At 39.5% G+C, this 18,564-nt stretch overlaps 2 protein-coding genes across 17 annotated transcripts in view; one reads left to right on the forward strand and one right to left on the reverse strand.

Moving 5' to 3' along the window:
- LOC139373949 (thromboxane-A synthase-like) overlaps window positions 1–6,905 on the reverse strand; it is a 141,709-nt gene extending 134,804 nt beyond the window's left edge. The window contains exon 1 of one of the 3 annotated variants that reach the window (XR_011627629.1): window positions 6,797–6,881. The gene's annotated coding sequence lies outside the window, so the exon portion shown is untranslated. Of the gene's footprint in view, window positions 1–6,782 lie in introns of all 3 variants that reach the window. The other 2 variants (XM_071115035.1, XM_071115040.1) reach the window with 2 other exon arrangements.
- Window positions 6,906–9,239: 2,334 nt separating this feature from the next.
- The window catches only part of LOC139373975 (homeodomain-interacting protein kinase 2-like), a 109,473-nt gene continuing 100,148 nt past the window's right edge, over window positions 9,240–18,564 (forward strand). For all 14 annotated transcript variants that reach the window (XM_071115048.1, XM_071115049.1, XM_071115069.1 and 11 more), the window contains exon 1: window positions 9,240–9,579. In XM_071115048.1, the coding sequence (XP_070971149.1) occupies window positions 9,561–9,579 (19 nt within the window). In that variant the 5' untranslated portion in view covers window positions 9,240–9,560. The remainder of the gene's footprint in view (window positions 9,580–18,564) is intronic.

An 18,564-nucleotide genomic window follows, 5' to 3' on the forward strand; every position in this document is an offset into this window, starting at 1 on the left:
GTGCCATCCGTTTTGTTACTAAAGCACCTTATACCACCCACCACTGCGACCTGTATGCTCTAGTCGGCTGGCCTTGCTACATATTCGTCGCCAGACCCACTGGCTCCAGGTCATCTACAAGTCCATGCTAGGTAAAGCTCCGCCTTATCTCAGTTCACTGGTCACGATGGCAACACCCACCCGTAGCACGCGCTCCAGCAGGTGTATCTCACTTATCATCCCTATTTATTTACTTTTCTGCTCTTTTCACACCAATATCTCTACCTGTACATGACCATCTGATCATTTATCACTCCAGTGTTAATCTGCAAAATTGTAATTACTCGCCTACCTCCTCATGCCTTTTGCACACAATGTATATAGACTCTCTTTTTTCTCTACTGTGTTATTGACTTGTTAATTGTTTACACCTTGTGTAACTCTGTGTTGTCTGTTCACACTGCTATGCTTTATCTTGGCCAGGTCGCAGTTGCAAATGAGAACTTGTTCTCAACTAGCCTACCTGGTTAAATAAAGGTGAAATAAAAATAAAATAAATAAACATTTCTACCTGGCTTTGCTGGTTGTCGTGTTCGACAGCGAGGAGCTCTGATGAGTAATATTTAGCCTATCCATGTGTGGGTACGCTGTATAACACCTAACTCTCGAAGTCCTCCTGACTTTAGAGTCTGGAACGGCTCTTTGATGTTGTCGGCACAATGCATCGATAATGAAGGGGGCAGTGCTTTTTTACTGATTGGTTCTCCTTTGTGTCTTTCTCACTCAAACACCCACATGCACAGCCACACACAGCCACACACAATATTACATTAACAAACGGCCTACTTTCCAGTCACAGCTCTCCCTGTCCACTGGGCACAGACGTCGGTTCAACGTCTAGTTTTGATTTAAATCTGGTTAACAAAAACATGTCACCATGTCATTGGATTTAGGTTAAATGTTGAGTGAAAAAATTACATTCCCTTATGTTGATGACTTTTTGCAAATCCAATCAGTTTTCCACATTGATTCAACGTCATCACATAGAATGATTTGTTGTTTAAACCAGTTTTTGCCCAGTGGGTGAGCTGTGAGGCATGTGGGTCGCGTCAGCCAGGCTAAACCTATTTCCTTAGGTCAAATGCAATTTTGATACAGTTCAATTCTTTCTTGAGAAGTTTTTGCTAATCTTTTGTTTGTTTTTTAAGTTATTTTTACATATGCCTTGCTGACATAAATCATCACTTATCCTAAACTGCTATCACTAGGCTATCCTTATTTTGTGAATAAAACAACTATTTTGCTGAACCTCCTGCCTACCTGCCTTCTGGCAGTTAACTTCTAAAAGTCTAAGCCGTTGGCGTGGGATACTACTAAGCTAACATATTGAATTGTTTTAAGATGGTCATACCGGCCTCCCGGGTGGCGCAGTGGTTAAGGGCACTGTACTGCAGCGACCGGGAGGTCCGTGGGGCGACGCACAATTGGCCTAGCGTCGTCCGGGTTAGGGAGGGATTGGTCGGTAGGGATCTCCTTGTCTCATCGCGCACCAGCGACTCCTGTGGCGGGCCGGGCGCAGTGCGCGCTAGCCAAGGTTGCCAGGTGCACGGTGTAGCCTCCGACACATTGGTGCGGCTGGCTTCCGGGTTGGAGGCGCGCTGTGTTAAGAAGCAGTACGGCTGGTTGGGTTGTGTACCGGAGGACGCATGACATTCAGCCTTCGTCTCTCCCGAGCCCGTACGGGAGTTGTAGCAATGAGACAAGATAGTAGCTACTACAACAATTGGATACCACGAAATTGGGGAGAAGCGCGGGTTAAAAAAAAGAAGAAAAAAGAAAAAAAAGAAAAAAAAGATACCATGGATCATTTAGCTATTTGATGTAGAATTTTAGACAAGTATTTGGCCTTTACACTAAAGCCCATAGAAACACCTTGAATTCATAAATGGCAAAAAAAGACAGTCAAAATATAAAATACATAAGGAAGAAGGTTTTGAATGGTCTGTCCTATATCTAGGAGAAAGCTAATGAAATATTTTTTTTTACAATTATTTGACAATTATTTAACCCCTTATTTTTGCTGGTACAAAACTACCTCCATACATCTCTAGTTTAAACTGACAGATTATGATGGGTATTTGTTATTATGTTACTTACTGTAGATTGGCGCACGTGTCACCACATAAGAAAAACACATATTAATTGCTCTGGGCCTACTTCAACTCTCTCAATCTCTGCAGGTTTGTGGTTTCTAAGGTAACATTCACCTCTCCATCAATGATTTGTTTCAGCAGAAGCTTTGTCCAAACCTCCTGCTAGCTCTTCACCCTTCCCTTCCCCTGCTTAGAAAGAGCCCTGAGGCTGAGAGCCTCCTCTGTCCTGTCTGCCCTTTCCTCTGGAACAATGTGTTACTGAATGACCAACCCTCTGAGAGGGACATACAGGCCAGATGATCACACACTGAGTCACACTCAGTACAAGCACACTCAGTCACCCTCAATGTGTGGTACAGACAGGACATTGGGCAACACAAAAATTACATTTTGAGAAAAAAGAACAGTACACTCTGGAAAAGCATGTACATGTCAATAGACAGAGACTGAGCACATAGAATGCCAGTGTTCTGTGTTTCTGGAAATAAATATGCTATGTTTTAGCATTGATTGCTTATCTGTGCCTTTACTGTGTATTTGGTTATGCTTGAGCTGTGTATGGCTCATAACTCAAAACAGCTGATGAGTAGAAAAATCATTGTCAGATCAATCTAACTGTGTTTACAGCTAAAATAGGCTGCTTCACAGTAACCCACTTTCTTTTCATATGCAGGAACATCACCACCCTGCATACCAACAGAAACCATAAGGACATTTTCACACAAGTGTATTTCATATTATCTTGTATATTAATCCAGAAAAATACTGCATGGATTTTTCATAACAACCAAAAACATATATCTAAGAAATAGCATTCTTAATTAACTATAAAATCAATTGTTATTTTTGGCTGTTAATCAAAGTTAATCAAAGTTAGCTGGCACATTTTAGAGTGGCCTTTTATTGTCCCCAGCACAAAGTGCACCTGTGTAATGCTGTTTAATCAGCTTCTTGATATGCCACACCTGTCATGTGGATGGATTATCTTGGCAAAGGAGAAATGCTCACTAACAGGGATGTAAACATGTCCACACAATTTGAGAAAAATATGTTGTTTTTTTTCCGTATGGAACAATTCTGGGGTCTTTTATTTCAGCTCATGAAACACGTGACCAACACTTCACATGTTGCGTTTATATTTTTGTTCAGTATTAATTAAAATCTTCCTACCATAAACCAGAACATCAACAAAACACCAACAAAACGCCAGCATCCCGGAGTCGCCTCTTCACTGTTGACGTTGAGACTAGTGTTTTGCGGGTACTATTTAATGCTGCCAGTTGAGGACTTATGAGGCATCTGTTTCTCAAACTAGACACTAATGTACTTCTCCTCTTGCTCAGTTGTGCACCGAGGCCTCCCACTCCTCTTTCTATTTTGGTTAGAGCCAGTTTGCTCTGATCTGTGAAGGGAGTAGTACACCGAGTTGTAGGAGATATTCTGTTTCTTGGCAATTTCTCGCATGGAATAGCATTCATTTCTCAGAACAAGAATAGACTGACGAGTTTCAGAAGAAAGTTCTTCATTCTGGCCATTTTGAGCCTGTAATCGAACCCACAAATGCTGATGCTCCAGATACTCAACTAGTCTATAGAAGGCTAGTTGTATTGCTTCTTTAACTAGCACAACAGTTTTCAGCTGTACTAACATAACTGCAAAAGGTTTTTCTAATGATCAATTAGCCTTTTAAAGTGATAAAGTTGGATTAGCTAACATAACATGCTATTGGAACACAGGAGTGAAGGTTGCTGATCATGGGCCTCTGTACACCTTTGTAGATATTCCCCCAAAAATCTGCCATTTTCAGCTACAATAGTCATTTACAACATTAACCATGTCTACACTGTATTTCTGATCAATTTTATGTTATTTTAATGGAAAAAAATGTGCTTTTCTTTCAAAAAGTGACCCCAAACTTTTGAACGGTAGTATACATTTAAATGTATTGACTGTGTCTGCAGTGTGTCCGGATTCCTTTTACCTACGCTATATTCAAATGACAGTATGCATTCTACAAATGGTGGAATAGGCAACATATGACAATAACACAACAACAACTGATGGCAGTAGCTAACTACTGTAGCTAACTAGTTAGTTCACCTCTGTCGCTAGCCAGAAAGCTAGCAAGCAATGCTAAAGGGATTACAAACGGGTTAGCATAACTCTAGCCAAACAAAAAAATATTTGTTTATGAATATTAGCTAGCTGGCCAGCATTTAGGAGGCCCGCAAATACGTTCACATGCTAGGAACGTGTATTTCCTCCAACATTATAATGAAAAGTTGCCTCTCTGTCCCAAAACACACGTTTTCTGGAGACTTGTGGGAGGAATGCTGATGATGTCGCCCATTGTATATGCTTTCGCCCATTGTATGTGCTGATTGCATCCAGATTAAGGAGAAATCCTCACACAATGCATCCCTGACCACATCCTGAAGTCGTCAGACAGATCTGAACACAATCAAACCACAAAGCAACTTTGCATTCTGATAGCTTTGCATTCTGATAGCAGAAGTTGAATGTACTGTAAGTGTCAAGTGTAGACCGTAACTACATTCAGTCTGGTTTAACCATGCAAAAATTAAACAACATTTCAAAATCAATTTTCTCAGGTTATTGGTTTTAGAACACATTGATAAGCTTAATCATAAAATAATAAACAGAGGAGCGTATGTTTCAATTTTATATTTACAGTGCATGCAGTTGTAATCTACCTTATATTTATACACTAGAGCACAGAGGATCATTACTGAGACAATTATACACAACATGCAGCACAGCGGAGGGAGATAACAGCAGGACAACAACACATTTAGGCTGATTCAGCACTGTATAGGCTATTTCATTATATTACATGGGGTGAGATGTTTTTCCACTGACACATAATAATGAGTGTGAAAACAGCCTCTCTCTCTGCACTACAGCTGGCTCCCCCACCTCTACCTCTCCCTCCTCTCCGTATCCCTTCTCTCCCTATCCCTATCCTTACCCCAGACATGTAGCACAACAGATAGGCTGTGTCTCAAATGGCAACCTGTTCCCAATATAGTGCACTACTTTGACCAGGGCCCATTTCCTACATAGCACATGACTTTTGAACAGAGCCCAATGGGCCCTGGTCAAAAGTAGTGCACTATATAGGGAATAAATCGGGTGCCTTTTGGGAGTCATCCAGATAGTCAGCACAGATCTGCAGGTCACTTCTTAAATATGACTAATAAGATCTTTCAAAAAATGACCCATTTGAACATGCTAGTCTTTTCATCTGCCTTTATATCTCTATTAAAGAGCAATTCCGCCACTTTTCAACGCCATATTCATTATCTCCAGCACCAAATGTCTATGATCTGAGGTTGCAAAAATAAAAAATGCATGTGTGTGACATCACAAGGTAAGATTAAAAGTAAGAATAACAGTGATTTTCAAAACCTGCAACGAGTTTCTAGCCAGAGGAGGGTATTTTCTCACTCCCCATGTAACCGTAAATCTCATAGTGTTTGAAAATCACTGTTTTCAAAAAGTTTTTACTTTTGATGATGTCTTTGGGTAGAACTTTTTAACTTTAGATTTTTTTCTTCAAAATGTAGAAATGCACAGTTTTCACATATGTAGACACTGGTATTTAAAACCGATGAAAATCGGGTCGAAAAGTGGTAGAGTTGCCTTTTAAAATCAATCAGCCTATATATTGAACATCAAAGTCCATGCTTCTTCTGTGACTGTGAGAAACATTCAGTATTCAGTAGATATTTAACACAATATGTTAACCTTGACATAGTTGAGGATCATGTAGGTCTGGGTCTATGTATTAATTCAAGTCACTATAGAAAGAAATCCAGAATATTCTGTACAAGCTCTGTGTTGATGCATTCTGCCATAATTTCCAAAAGAGTACAACATGCTTGTGAAATTAACTATTCTGACTAGACTTCTATAGGAATTCAGAATCCAGTTTGATCATGTACTTGCCTAGACGCATTTCAGACATAAATTAAGGTAACCTCAATCAAAAAGTCCTTACTACTGTTATGGCTTATATAATTATGGATACTACAATTAATTAATAATATAATTATTTAGGAAAAATGGGACAATTACTGAATAAGATTATTACATTTATGGGCCATTAACTTTGTACAGATAGCCTACAGTTTTTGTCTAATGAGGTATAGCTTAATAGAACTGTATTATATTTTCTAGTCCAATTTGAAATAGTATTTTGCCAGTTTCCTTTCATTCAACAATGATTAAATGTATGTTAAAGATTGTGTCCAGTCCCAGCAACGTTGTTGACAGATAATGATAAATATTACTTAACAACCTAATACCGACAACACCAGTCTAGGAGTGATGGCTACATTGAATTGAGTTGCTGTCACATAACATAGCCTAATTCGACTGATCATGGGATTTGAGTTAAACAATTATGGGAATAGCTATCAAATAACCCATGCCAAAATATATGACCGTTTAATATGCTTAAATTGACATTGTAAGACTGGTGTTTGATAATGCTACAATGTTGCATTATGTCGCTGAAGGTTGCACGTGATCACAACTGATACATTTTGACACATTTACGGCAGTCACTCGCAGCTTGCAGTAACTATAGAGTGAACACAATTACATAGAGTTAATGTATATATTTACCTTTTAATTCTTACCTCGGTATTACTTGATTGTAGAGTATATATAGTTGGCCGACTTCTTGTTGTTGACACGGAAGAGATGACTACGTACTGTAGTTCTCTAGAAGGACTACATCTGTGCGTGTTTTTTTCTCCTGGTCGTTGAATGTCTTTTGCTCAAGCAGAAGCAGCTGTTCAGATAGACTCTGGCTAACACCTACATTTAGAAAATAAAATAGTGTAAAGGAAAACAATATGTTGTCAAATTGAAAGGCATTGCTTTGCTGACAAATTGATCAACATAATAGGCCTATATAGATAAAGTAAATTTCATAAATCAGATTAGCCTATTGCGTATGCACTTGACTAGGCTATGTATAACAAGCACATTTACAGTCATGTATACGGTTTGTAGCGTAGTTAACTGTGGCCCCAAATTAGAAAACGCTTTATTTTATATCATTAGGTTACGTGGTCCTATGGCTGACTTTATGGAGAACAAACTCTGTTCTAATTGTTTTTGTTTTATGTTTTAGGATTCCAGATGATGGATGCAATGGTATGCATGACTCAGATCAGATTTGATCTGCTGCAGAAGTTGCTGTGGGGAGAGGATGATGAGAATGTCCACGAGGTGCATGTAAAGTTGACAGTGCACTGACTTTAGAGTCCAGATTGGAAAGTATTACAAACAAATTATGTTCTTGATGTTATTTCACTGGCACCACAGACCTATACAGCAACATGGCATAAAGGTCTCAGAAGTAGGCTTATAATAAATAGTATACTAATAACATAATTATTTCTATTTTATGCAATATAATTAATGTTATCCAGTTATATCACACATATTATGTCATGCATTCATCTATCCATTCATCCACAATGTGTTTTAGACTCATGCATTCAAAATATCTATAATAGCCTGCTGAATGTATTATTTTAATGATGGTTCTATAGCCTATATATTGTTATTTTATTATCAACAGGGGAAGAGTGAGCAAAAAAACTGACGCCCCTTTTCTCTTTAAGAAAATATAAAATGTGCCGCCGGGGTGTGACTGGGGAAAATAGTGCAGAAGTTGAATTTTAACGTTGCTGGTAAATGGCAGATTACTGTGTTAACCTGTAATCGGGTTTAACACTTGCAGAGAGGAAGAGGAAGAGGAAGAGAGAGGCCCAACTCGGCGGAAAATATGTCTCCCCCCAGCAGGTTGCGTATTTTCGTTGTTTCGCACAACAAGCAATAGATTGTTGTATGGAGATCAACGCGAGAGTGTCGAATTTGGTCAACAACAAAAAATAATGTCTTATTTTCTACGTGAGGTTTATTTGATCGAAAATAAGTTTCGTAATGCTTACATTTTTATGAGTGTACTGATATAAGTAGGACACGTGACATCCCGGTAACTTTAAAAAAACACTTTATATTGTCTTGAGATGGCTATGCATGTTCATATTATGAGGCTAGGAGCGTTGGATTTATCTCCATTGCGTACAGGCGGTTGACGTCAACAACCCTAATCGAATATATAAAAAATTACAATAATAAGATGTATCCACCAATCCAAAGAAAGGATAGGTGGGAGGAAGCCCACCATACCACTTTGTGGACAACGACTCCCATTATTAGAGCGGAGAGACAGGTATCTTGTCAGTATATCCATGATCTTTGGCTCGAGTTAATTCTGTGCAAATCTAATGTCGTCATACTGTATGACGAGTGCTTGACACAGGCACGACGAATGGCCCACAGAATCATTCAACACAATGTTAAATGCGCAGTTCTAAAACAAGACCCAGAGATACTTTGTTAACTTATTCCAACGAATTGAATGTGAGGTTGGACTGCTTATTCATGCGTAATAGTTCATGACATGTGACATTTGCATTTGTTCCTGTAGATATTTTGCTAATACTAGTGGTTCAATTGTTAGGTTACTACGCACCTGATATTATTTGTGTTAGACTGTTATTTTTAATATAAGGATGCCAAGCTGGAGAAGTGAATTATAGCTTAATTACAGCTTAATTAATAATTGCAATGAGCCTATTTACCCTATTTTTTAATGTTGCTTAAATGTATAACATTAATTAGACGTGTGAGGTCTAAAAAATCATTTTGCACAGTAGGCAAGGATTTTTAATAACATTCGTAAAAAATGTATTAGGTTTTTATCTTTATTGGGAAACAGTATAGGCCTAACTACAGTAATTAAGGCTACTCCATCCACATGCATACATAACCTACTGTTATTTTAGATTACATATTACGTATGCCTAAGGTTTTTCTCACAATATCAATTTACATTAAACATTTTAGATGAATGATTACAAAGTTACACGACACGCAACTGTTATTAAAACGAAACTAATGGGGCCCCAAAGAGATGCATTTTTTTTTTTTTTACCTTGCTATGACTACGACCGATTCGATAGTCAATTGACTATACTACACCAAACTCGCTCCGCTGTTCTCATTGCAACTTTTGCAGGGTCTCTACAGTCATGTTATACTCTAGCTTAAGTCAACCTGCAATTTGGCTCAACATTTGAGCTAAAAACAATTCACAATCCGCGGGGTTGTGTTGCAGAAATCTTCCTTTATAATTTTCCCGTGGACTGAGCACGAATTTGGAACCCTGGATGGGATTTTAGACATGTTTTCTCACTAATAAACTGGGCTAGTAATGCAGGAGACAGAGACTCTGTCAGTGGCTCAAGATGGCAGATTTTTATTGAGTTCTGAACAGATATCTTGCTTTATTTTCTGCCATGAATAACAGAAGTCCTTGCACCGATGGCCCCTGTGTACGAAGGTAAGATATGTTTACAGCTGAAGTTTGAGTTCAACCAGTCTTGTATAAAATAATATTCGCGACTTAGGTTGTTTACAAGAGAGAGATAAGAGGTAAAACTGTCATGCACCCTATCGCATCTTTGTATCACAAACTGATACAATGATGCATTTTCTGTTTATTGTTTAGTTTTGCTCCGTATTGGTTTCTTTATGTGTCCGATTGACATAATAGCTCTGGATGCAAATATATAGTGTGAAATCTATGGTCGAATCATTATGTAGGCTACATGTATCCCTAGCCGTCATAATTAATGTTTCCCATGCGATATCCCACGATTTGAATCAAGTCGGCTACAAATACATTTCAAAATCATCATTTGAAAGTTGTTGCATTTGATTACGAATAATCTTGCTGTTGAAATATGACCATTACTCCATACAGAGGCGAAAGAAAGGGCGAGAAGGAAGAACATCGCAGTTCAGAAAATAGTCACGCAACTGGAAAGCTAATTTAGCCTCATTTGTCTAAATTTAAAACCTCAATTCTCAATTTGTAGTTAAATGTTTAGTGCTCATAACGTTTATTTTTTTGGTGCAAAGATTAATTAAATATTCAATCAAAGCAAAGACATGCTTATGTAGCCTACTGCTGTTACTGCATTACGTCTGTGACTAATCCCATTGAGAGAATTGTGAAAAATGCTCTGCCCTAATGAAGACAAGAGTAGTTTAAGAGTGCTACAGTATTCTTCTATTCTGTTCTGTTCTTTTACTATGTCTCACATGGTAAAGAGCCTTATTTCTTGGAATAAAGCAGCGTAGATAGAGCCAGGTTCTATAGTCCAATTTTAATTTTGTATATTGTACCTCAATGTTGTGATGACTACCAGGACAAATGCTATTTGGTCATCTAATAATATCCATAATCTTTTCCTATTACAGGCTACTGCACAATACCCATCCATGCTCTTTAGAAGTGCACTGCAGTTTTCTTGACATATATTCTTGTCATTAACCAGAAAAAAGGAAGCATTCATTTATTTTTCTGGACAACTCATGGAAATTGAATGGTGTAATGTGAAAATTGATGTTTTTATAATGGTCATTTGCGTGAGTATTATTTTACTATTAGTCCGTGCTCCCTCTACTGGTAAAACTTGGAACACAACCCTTTGTAACAAACCAGCAACTACATATACAATCACATTTAGTTTGGATTTTTGATTTAGTTTGGATTTATCTTTATTTTTTAAAAGTGTGAATGATATTGTAGGTCTAAGTTGTGCCCAAACAAATTGTGTAGGCCTAGTAATTTGGAAGCATTTCATTCCAATTTAGGCCTATATCCTGATGAATCATATAGCTGAAGCTTTAGTAAGAGGTACAACTGACAGATTATTAAGTAGGAAATTAAAACCAATTGAAGAGTACAGTATTAATATCTATATTTGTGAAACCTAAGCTACATGCATGGACATATCCTTTTAGTCAATCCAGACAGATCGATTACATGCAGACTGGCTAGAGAGCTATGCATGTTCAACTCAACTGCCAAAGAGGCTTGCATTAACATGAACATTAGAGTTTAAATAAGAATCCACTGTGCAAGGTAATTAGTTGAAATGGCGTTCCCTGGCTTGCCTTTCACCACGGCAAGAAAGGAGACAAATTAATTGCCTACCTTCTCTGTTATTGCTTGCTATGTGGATCAGCAGCCAGGAGCAGCCATGGAAATGGCCACATCCACTGGTGGAAAACGGTGATAACCAATGACCCCTGTCTCCCTCCCTAATCATTGTGCTTGTATCTTTAAATGCACTGTGCAACCCCCTAGTTTTTTCTCAAGATCAATTTAGTACCATTGATCTGTTCTCCATCTACACAGGCATTATGTGCTGATGTGTGTTTGAATGCTCTGTGGATCTCTGAGAGACGTATGGAGGGAAAGAAGGAAGGAGAGAGGGAGGGAGAGATTTAGGGACCACTGTCTGTCTTCTATGGGGTGATTACCCTTATTGCTATATGTCAGAGGGCAGAAAAAGTGACAGAGAAAGAGACAGAGAGAAACAGAAAGAGTGAAAGAGACAGAGAGAAAGAGACAGAGAGAAAGAGACAGAGAGAGCGAGAGACAGAGAGCGAGAGAGAGACAGAGAAAGAGAGAGAGAGAGAGACAGAGAAAGAGACAGAGAAAGAGACAGAGAAAGAGACAGAGAGAGAGAGAGACAGAGAAAGAAAGAGAGAGAAAGAGAGAGAAAGTGACAGAGAAAGAGAAAGGCTGAGTCTGTCCTCTCAGCTCTCACTCCTCTACCCTCACACTCAGCTGTTGTTGGGAGCTGGCTGATTGATATCTTCCTCATAGGGCCGTGACCCCAGCTTCCATTCCAAGGTCGCATGGTTTCAACTTTGATTAGAATTGCAGGAAAAACCCAGGAATCTGGGGCCAAGCTACCCCTTGACTAAGTTAGAGCTGAGCTTCCTGGCTATTATGTTGAAATGTAGAGTAGAGAGTTTTGATAGTTTTGCTTGACATAGTTTGGATAGTGATCATGGCTTTCCCTGTTGTGTCAATACATAAATAGCCTGTTGCAAGAGTTTAGGCCTATCTCATGCTTTTACTTTAGCTTGCAGATTTGTCTTTTTTTTATTTGATTAGGATCCCTATTAGCCGACGCCAATGGCGACAGCTAGTCTTTCTTAGGTCCGACACATAACGAAAAAGACATTACAGACAAAATACTATTTTTATCATACAGTACATTATAAAGGTTATTCAAATCTGCAGAACATTTCAAGCATCCCCTTTGCATTATTCAAAGTAGTCTATCGGAAAAGAAATACAAATCTAGTGTTCACTCTTGGTGGTATTAATTTGTGAAAGTGTTTCATAGAATAAGCTAAGCCAGGGAAAGGTGGTACTAGGAACTGTGAGAGCAGGCAGTGACTGTGTGTAAGCCCTGTTGAAGCGGGAGGGATATGTGAGTGCGCTGATGTGTCTGTCTGGTGAAATGGTTCACAGGTGTGCTGCTCTGGCGGTTTGGTTTGGTGAGGAACAGATGGGTGCAGGTTGAGTTCTGACAGACCTGAAATGACAGGTTGGAGGCCAGGCTGAACAGAGCATTTGCAGGCAATACACAGTTAGACTGTAATGTTACTGTGTGTAGCCTATTTCTACAGGCTCTATTCTATTCTGTCAGCACATTTTCTGCAACAACTTTGTTATGTGGACAGAGAGACTAGATCAGAAAGAAGAGCAATTATCTTTAATTGGTTGTAGTATGCATAATGTCTTGATTCCTGAACATTTCAGAACTGACAACATTCAAGGCTGCAAGGCCCATTCACTCTAGGGCAGGTCGATATGGCCAAAATACTGAATCATATCACAGTACCTTTCAAAATTTTGACCGTATGACAGTATGTTACGGTATTTTATGTTTTATAATAATACCATTTCTTTTTTTTCTTTTTTTAAAAGTTTTGAACATATACACACACACACAGACAAGACAAAGCAATATTAATAATATACTCAACTAGGAAAAAAATAAAATAAAATAAATTTAAAAAAATAGCTTTAAAGATACCATACTTTAGTCAAGTTAAACACACCAGGCAGAAGGCTACAGAGGTTAAAGGGCAATCTATAGTACAGGGACAGAGCAAACACCTCAATACCATTTCTAAATTGCTTTATGAGTAGTGTGTGATCCTAGGGTGGCAACACATATATTCTCAATTATTTCAATGAGTCTTTCTTCATTCTGATTGAATTGTACTGTTCAATTAAACTTCAACCAAAAATAAATGTCTTTGTTGTCATCAATTTCTGCATTTCCTGCACTCATTTGAGATCATTTCCCCACTACCATCTAGGGCTGCCTTACATTGGCAAAACACCTCGGCATTCTTTTTAACCAAATGTTGGAATTGCAATTTGACTTTTAACAATTTAGATCAGAACACTTAGGTGAACTGTTGGCATCATGGAAATAGAATGATTTCTATAATTGTATAGTTACAATATAATAGTGGGCCCTTTGGATATGTTGTTTGAAATGACAACAAATTAAAATGCTAGGGAGGACTTATTGTGACAGTGTAAGAACCAGTGTTTCTAGGGGACCCTATCATTTTTGCCTACATTAAAGGTTTTCTCTTAGCTATTTCATGTAGCTAACATATTCATGCGTTGCCTAATCCTCTTTGGTTGAGAGGATACTGTTGCACAAACAACATGCTGATTTAGGCCTACACCACCACTGGTATCAGGCTGTATAGCTAGCTACGTTTGCTCTGACTCAGTATATTTATTAACTAGCTAGCCAGCTAACTAGCGATTAGCATTAGCGGCTAACACGATTTGGCCACAACTTGCTAAGAAAATACAAACTTGCTGTTTGCAGATGTAAGAAACACAAATTAATAGTGTATTTATAGAACGCTTGTGGATTTATATTAAACGCAAAGTGTAAACAGCATCTTTGTCATCAACATTGTTGCATGTGCTGCATTGACCATATTTTAATTTTGTATTTTTTAAAAATGTAACCTTAATTTATGTAATTTTAATTATAAATAAATAAAATTGACCATGCAGACTGAACACAAGTGTCTCTTGGACAAGCAAAAACAAATACACTCCTTGAGTGGCAGGGGTGGGGCTAGGTCTGTGTGGAAAGCAGCATGGAGGGAGAGAGAGCAGAAAGATATCGAATCAAGTATCAGAATAAATTATAAAAATGGACGTTACACACGGCGTATCACATTTAACAAACCAAACATTCAAATACTGTTATAGAAGGTAAAGTAAAAAGGCAAACCAGTCTGTGTATCAATACCAGTATAGAGTCAAATACGGTATACTGCCCAGCCCTCTCTAACTCTCAGTCAGATCTTGGGACTGGAGAACACCGTGTCATCTTGAGTTTCTGCTAGCTTGCTCAATGCTTAGTGTTTTGAGAGGGAGTGAGTGTTTGGCTGGGGATCTGCTGCTCAGTGCTTACAGAAGGCATTTCCGTGCAGTGTCATGCATGTGTGAAGGCCTTTTTCCAGCAGGCAGCTTTCTCTTTGTTGATCTGTGTTTGCTGTCAGCTTGTGTAGAACATCTGCCTGTGGCTCTGACTCTGACAAGCATGTCCTGCGAGGTTCATGCAGCTCTATCTGGATGTTTGTACTTAAGTCCAGAGGGTTTCTGCATGCTATGTCTTCCATCTTAAATGTTCCTGGATAGAGTAAATGGAACAGAATAGGAGCTGTTGTGAAGTTGTATTTGTTAATTGTATAGTAGCAATTGCTAGTTCATAAAGGCCCCTTTTCATTTTGACTTCCCCATGTAGTGAGAGAGTAGAGTCTATAGTCTCTGTCATGGATATGATATGGTATTAATTTGACACAGCAAATTCTTTGCTTTTCCCATGACTCCTGTGCAGTAGGGCAGAATTTTGAGGTGGCAATCTTTCTGTATGTGTGTGTTTTCCCTCAGGCCGGATGCCAGCAGCCCTCCTCCATGGCCCCTCCCTTCTCTCCCCACCCCCCACCCCCAAATACCCCTCTGTTTGTTTGTGAGATGAGAAGCCATGGTCAGCTCAGATTCTACCCATGTGACACCAATGCAACACCGTCTGATGGGTAGTTTGGCAGTTCTGGGGGGATGTGTTTAGGAGGGTGTGGGGGATACTGTAGCGACAGCTTTTGTGCTCTCGTAATCATTTCTCCCACCCCTCTCTCCTCTATTGTCCCAGCCCAGCCCACCTCCATACCAGCCTGTTTGGCGGTGGTGGACATTGTCCATGCCCTTAATCCTATTGTTTTGGATAATATCCTCCCACCCAGTCTATTTGGCATGGCACTCTCTCGAAGAACAACAGACTGGGCCTTTATCACAGACCAGGTCATCTAGGCTTTCAACATGATATGTCACATTACACATTACTGTCCAATATAGTCTCCAACATTGTATAGACTGCAGTCTACTGTATCCAAATGATTGACATAGCACGGTCGGATACAGTAACTTCAAAGAGGGAACATTCAGCTCATTTTAAAACTGCCCAGTTGCTCACCCTTATTTCTTCCTTTCTATGGAGCTCTTGAAAGTGAAAAATATATTTTTAATGAAGGTATTCATGTTCTCTGCATTCTTTCCTCCACTTGAGAGACTGAGAGAGAGAGACATAGAGAAACTGAGAGAGAGACTGAGAGAGAAACTGAGAGAAAGACTGAGAGAGAAACTGAGAGAGAGACTGAGAGAGAGAGACATAGAGAAACTGAGAGAGAAACAGAGAGAAACTGAGAGAAAGACTGAGAGAGAAACTGAGAGAGAGACAGAGAGAAACTGAGAGAGAGACTGAGAGAGAAACTGAGAGAGTAACAGAGAGAAACTGAGAGAGAAACTGAGAGAGAGACTAAGAGACAGAGAGAAACTGAGAGAGAGACAGAGATAAACTGAGAAACTGAAAGAGAAACAGAGAGAAACTGAGAAACTGAGATAGAAACTGAGAGAGAAACTGAGAGACTGAGAGAGAAACTGAGAGAGACAGAGAAAGAGAGACTAAGAGAGAACCTGAGAGAAACTGAGAGAGAGACTTGAGAGAATCTGAGATGCATTATGCATGTGATGAAGTGAGGAGTAGAAAAGCAGATGGGCAGAGCTGCAGCAAGACTAGAGAGTGGTCTCATGCAGACCCATAATACTCTGGCCTTACCAACACAACAGAGAGAGAGAGGGAGTCCACCGTGTAGAGTGAGATAGTGAGGGAGTGAGAGAGTATGGGCCATCCCCATTTCTGTCACAAGGGAAGTGGAACATCGGCTGGCTGGCTGGCGGAGGGCAGGCGGCCCCTTCACAGATGGCTGCAGGTACAGCGACACGCTTGGCTGATAACCAAAAGACTTCACACGGCCAGACGTGCAGTCTGCCCCACTTCTGCTGGGAGCCAAGGGGAGAGAGAAGGGACAGACACCACTCACAGTACGGAGGACTGGGGAGAGAAGGGACATACAGAGAGAGAGAGAGAGAGAGATAGAGAGAGAGAGATAGATACTGAGCCAGGCAAGCAATCAACAGGCATGGAAATGAACATCACACATTTTTCTGTTCAGCTCTGTCTCTTAGCTCTCTACCTCCTGTCCTCTATCTTTAATCCTTTCTCTTTTTCTCTCTCTATTTTTTCCATTTCTCTTCTATTAACTTTTTCTGCTCTTTCGTTTCTGCTGGATCACTGACTACCCACCTAGTTGGTGTTGCTCAGTCTATCACTGATGTGTGTGTGGTCAACAATACCCTCAAAGACTCAGATGTTACTGGCTTTGATGGCGAGATGGAGGGTAGAGAGAACACTGATAGCAGATCACTGATTTAACTGGCTTCTCGTGCCTCCAATTGTGCTGACATGTGAAAAGAAAATGCTAAATAAAAGAATGTCCCCCAGGCCATAGTTCAGTTATTTTCCCATATCTAATTTAATACCATTATTATCTCTTTAGGGCATTTTAAAACTATAATTGCCTCATGCTTATGTCACTGTCATAGCTGCCCGAAAAAGAAAAGGATGTAACATTAAGGTCATAGAAAAATATGATTATTAGTTATTTTTTATTTTACTTTTCACACCTTATTACATTTTTTGGGAACAATTTATTTGATATTCAGTTGGCTATGATTATTTCATGGCCACATTGTTGGCTACATTGACCTGGCATTCAGTCTTTAAAACAGCAAAGGGAAAGAACCTGTCTGCTCTAAGAACTGACCCTTCATTTCAGAGCGAGACAGAGAGACAGGGAGAAATGAAGGAGATCGAGGGGGGTGTGGAGGGGCCCATGGGCCTCCAGGGTGCTCTCAAAGGTCGTGGGGGGTGGCGGTGGGGTGTGCAGAGGGGGTGCATCCGTCTCCTCTAACCTGTCTCCTTTTATTGAGGATCAATGACACACGCACACACACACATACGCACTCCGTGATGGGTCATGGCAGCTGTGTGCTCAGGCAGGGGCTAGCAAAAGGCTCTGGATTTTTCAGAGAAACAACCTCAGAAAAAGGACAAGAACTGACCTTTAGATATACACTACCGTTCAAAAGTTTGGGGTCACTTTGAAATGTCCTTACCAACACAAAAAAGCTCATTTCTTGTCCATTAAAATAACATCAAATTGATCAGAAATACAGTGTAGACATAGTTAATGTTGTAAATGACTATTGTAGCTGGAAACGGCAGATTTTTTAAAATAGAATATCTATATAGGTGTATAGAGGCCCATTATCAGCAACCATCACTCCTGTGTTCAAATGGCACGTTGTGTTAGCCAGTCCAAGTTTATCATATTAAAAGTCTAATTGATCATTAGAAAACCCTTTTGCAATTATGTTAGCACAGCTGAAAACTGTTTTCCTGATTAGAGAAGCAATAAAACTGGCCTTCTTTAGACTAGTTGAGTATCTGGAGCGTCAGCATTTGTGGGTTCGATTACAGGCTCAAAATGGCCAGAAACAAATAACTTTCTTCTGAAACTCGTCAGTCTATTCTTGTTCTGAGAAATGAATGCTTTTCCATGTGAGAAATGTCCAAGAAACTGAAAATCTGGTACTATGCTGTGTACTTCACAGAACAGCGCAATTAATACGCCTTTGCACGCTTATGTATATTCCATAAAAAATCAGCCGTTTCCAGTTACAATAGTCATTTACAGCATTAACAATGTCTACACTGTATTTCTGATAAATGTTATGTTATTTTAATGGACAACAAAATGTGCTTTTCTTTCAACAACAAAATATGTCTAAGTGACCCCAAACTTTTGAACGGGAGTGTATGAAAGCCTGTCTTCCATCACCGGTGCTTTAGGACTGTTGTTTTTACCTCAGTAACTTTCTGAAAGAGACAAAGTCAGGGAGTTGAGGCCTCCGCCCTAGAAGCTGATACAATGCCTACTGGCTTGCAGACAGTGTGGTCACTAAATGCTGATGCTTGGCTATTTACATGGCTGGTTTGGATGTTATGGGTGTTTG

This window comes from Oncorhynchus clarkii, chromosome 2 (assembly GCF_045791955.1).
Source record: "Oncorhynchus clarkii lewisi isolate Uvic-CL-2024 chromosome 2, UVic_Ocla_1.0, whole genome shotgun sequence".
NCBI lineage: Eukaryota > Metazoa > Chordata > Actinopteri > Salmoniformes > Salmonidae > Oncorhynchus > Oncorhynchus clarkii.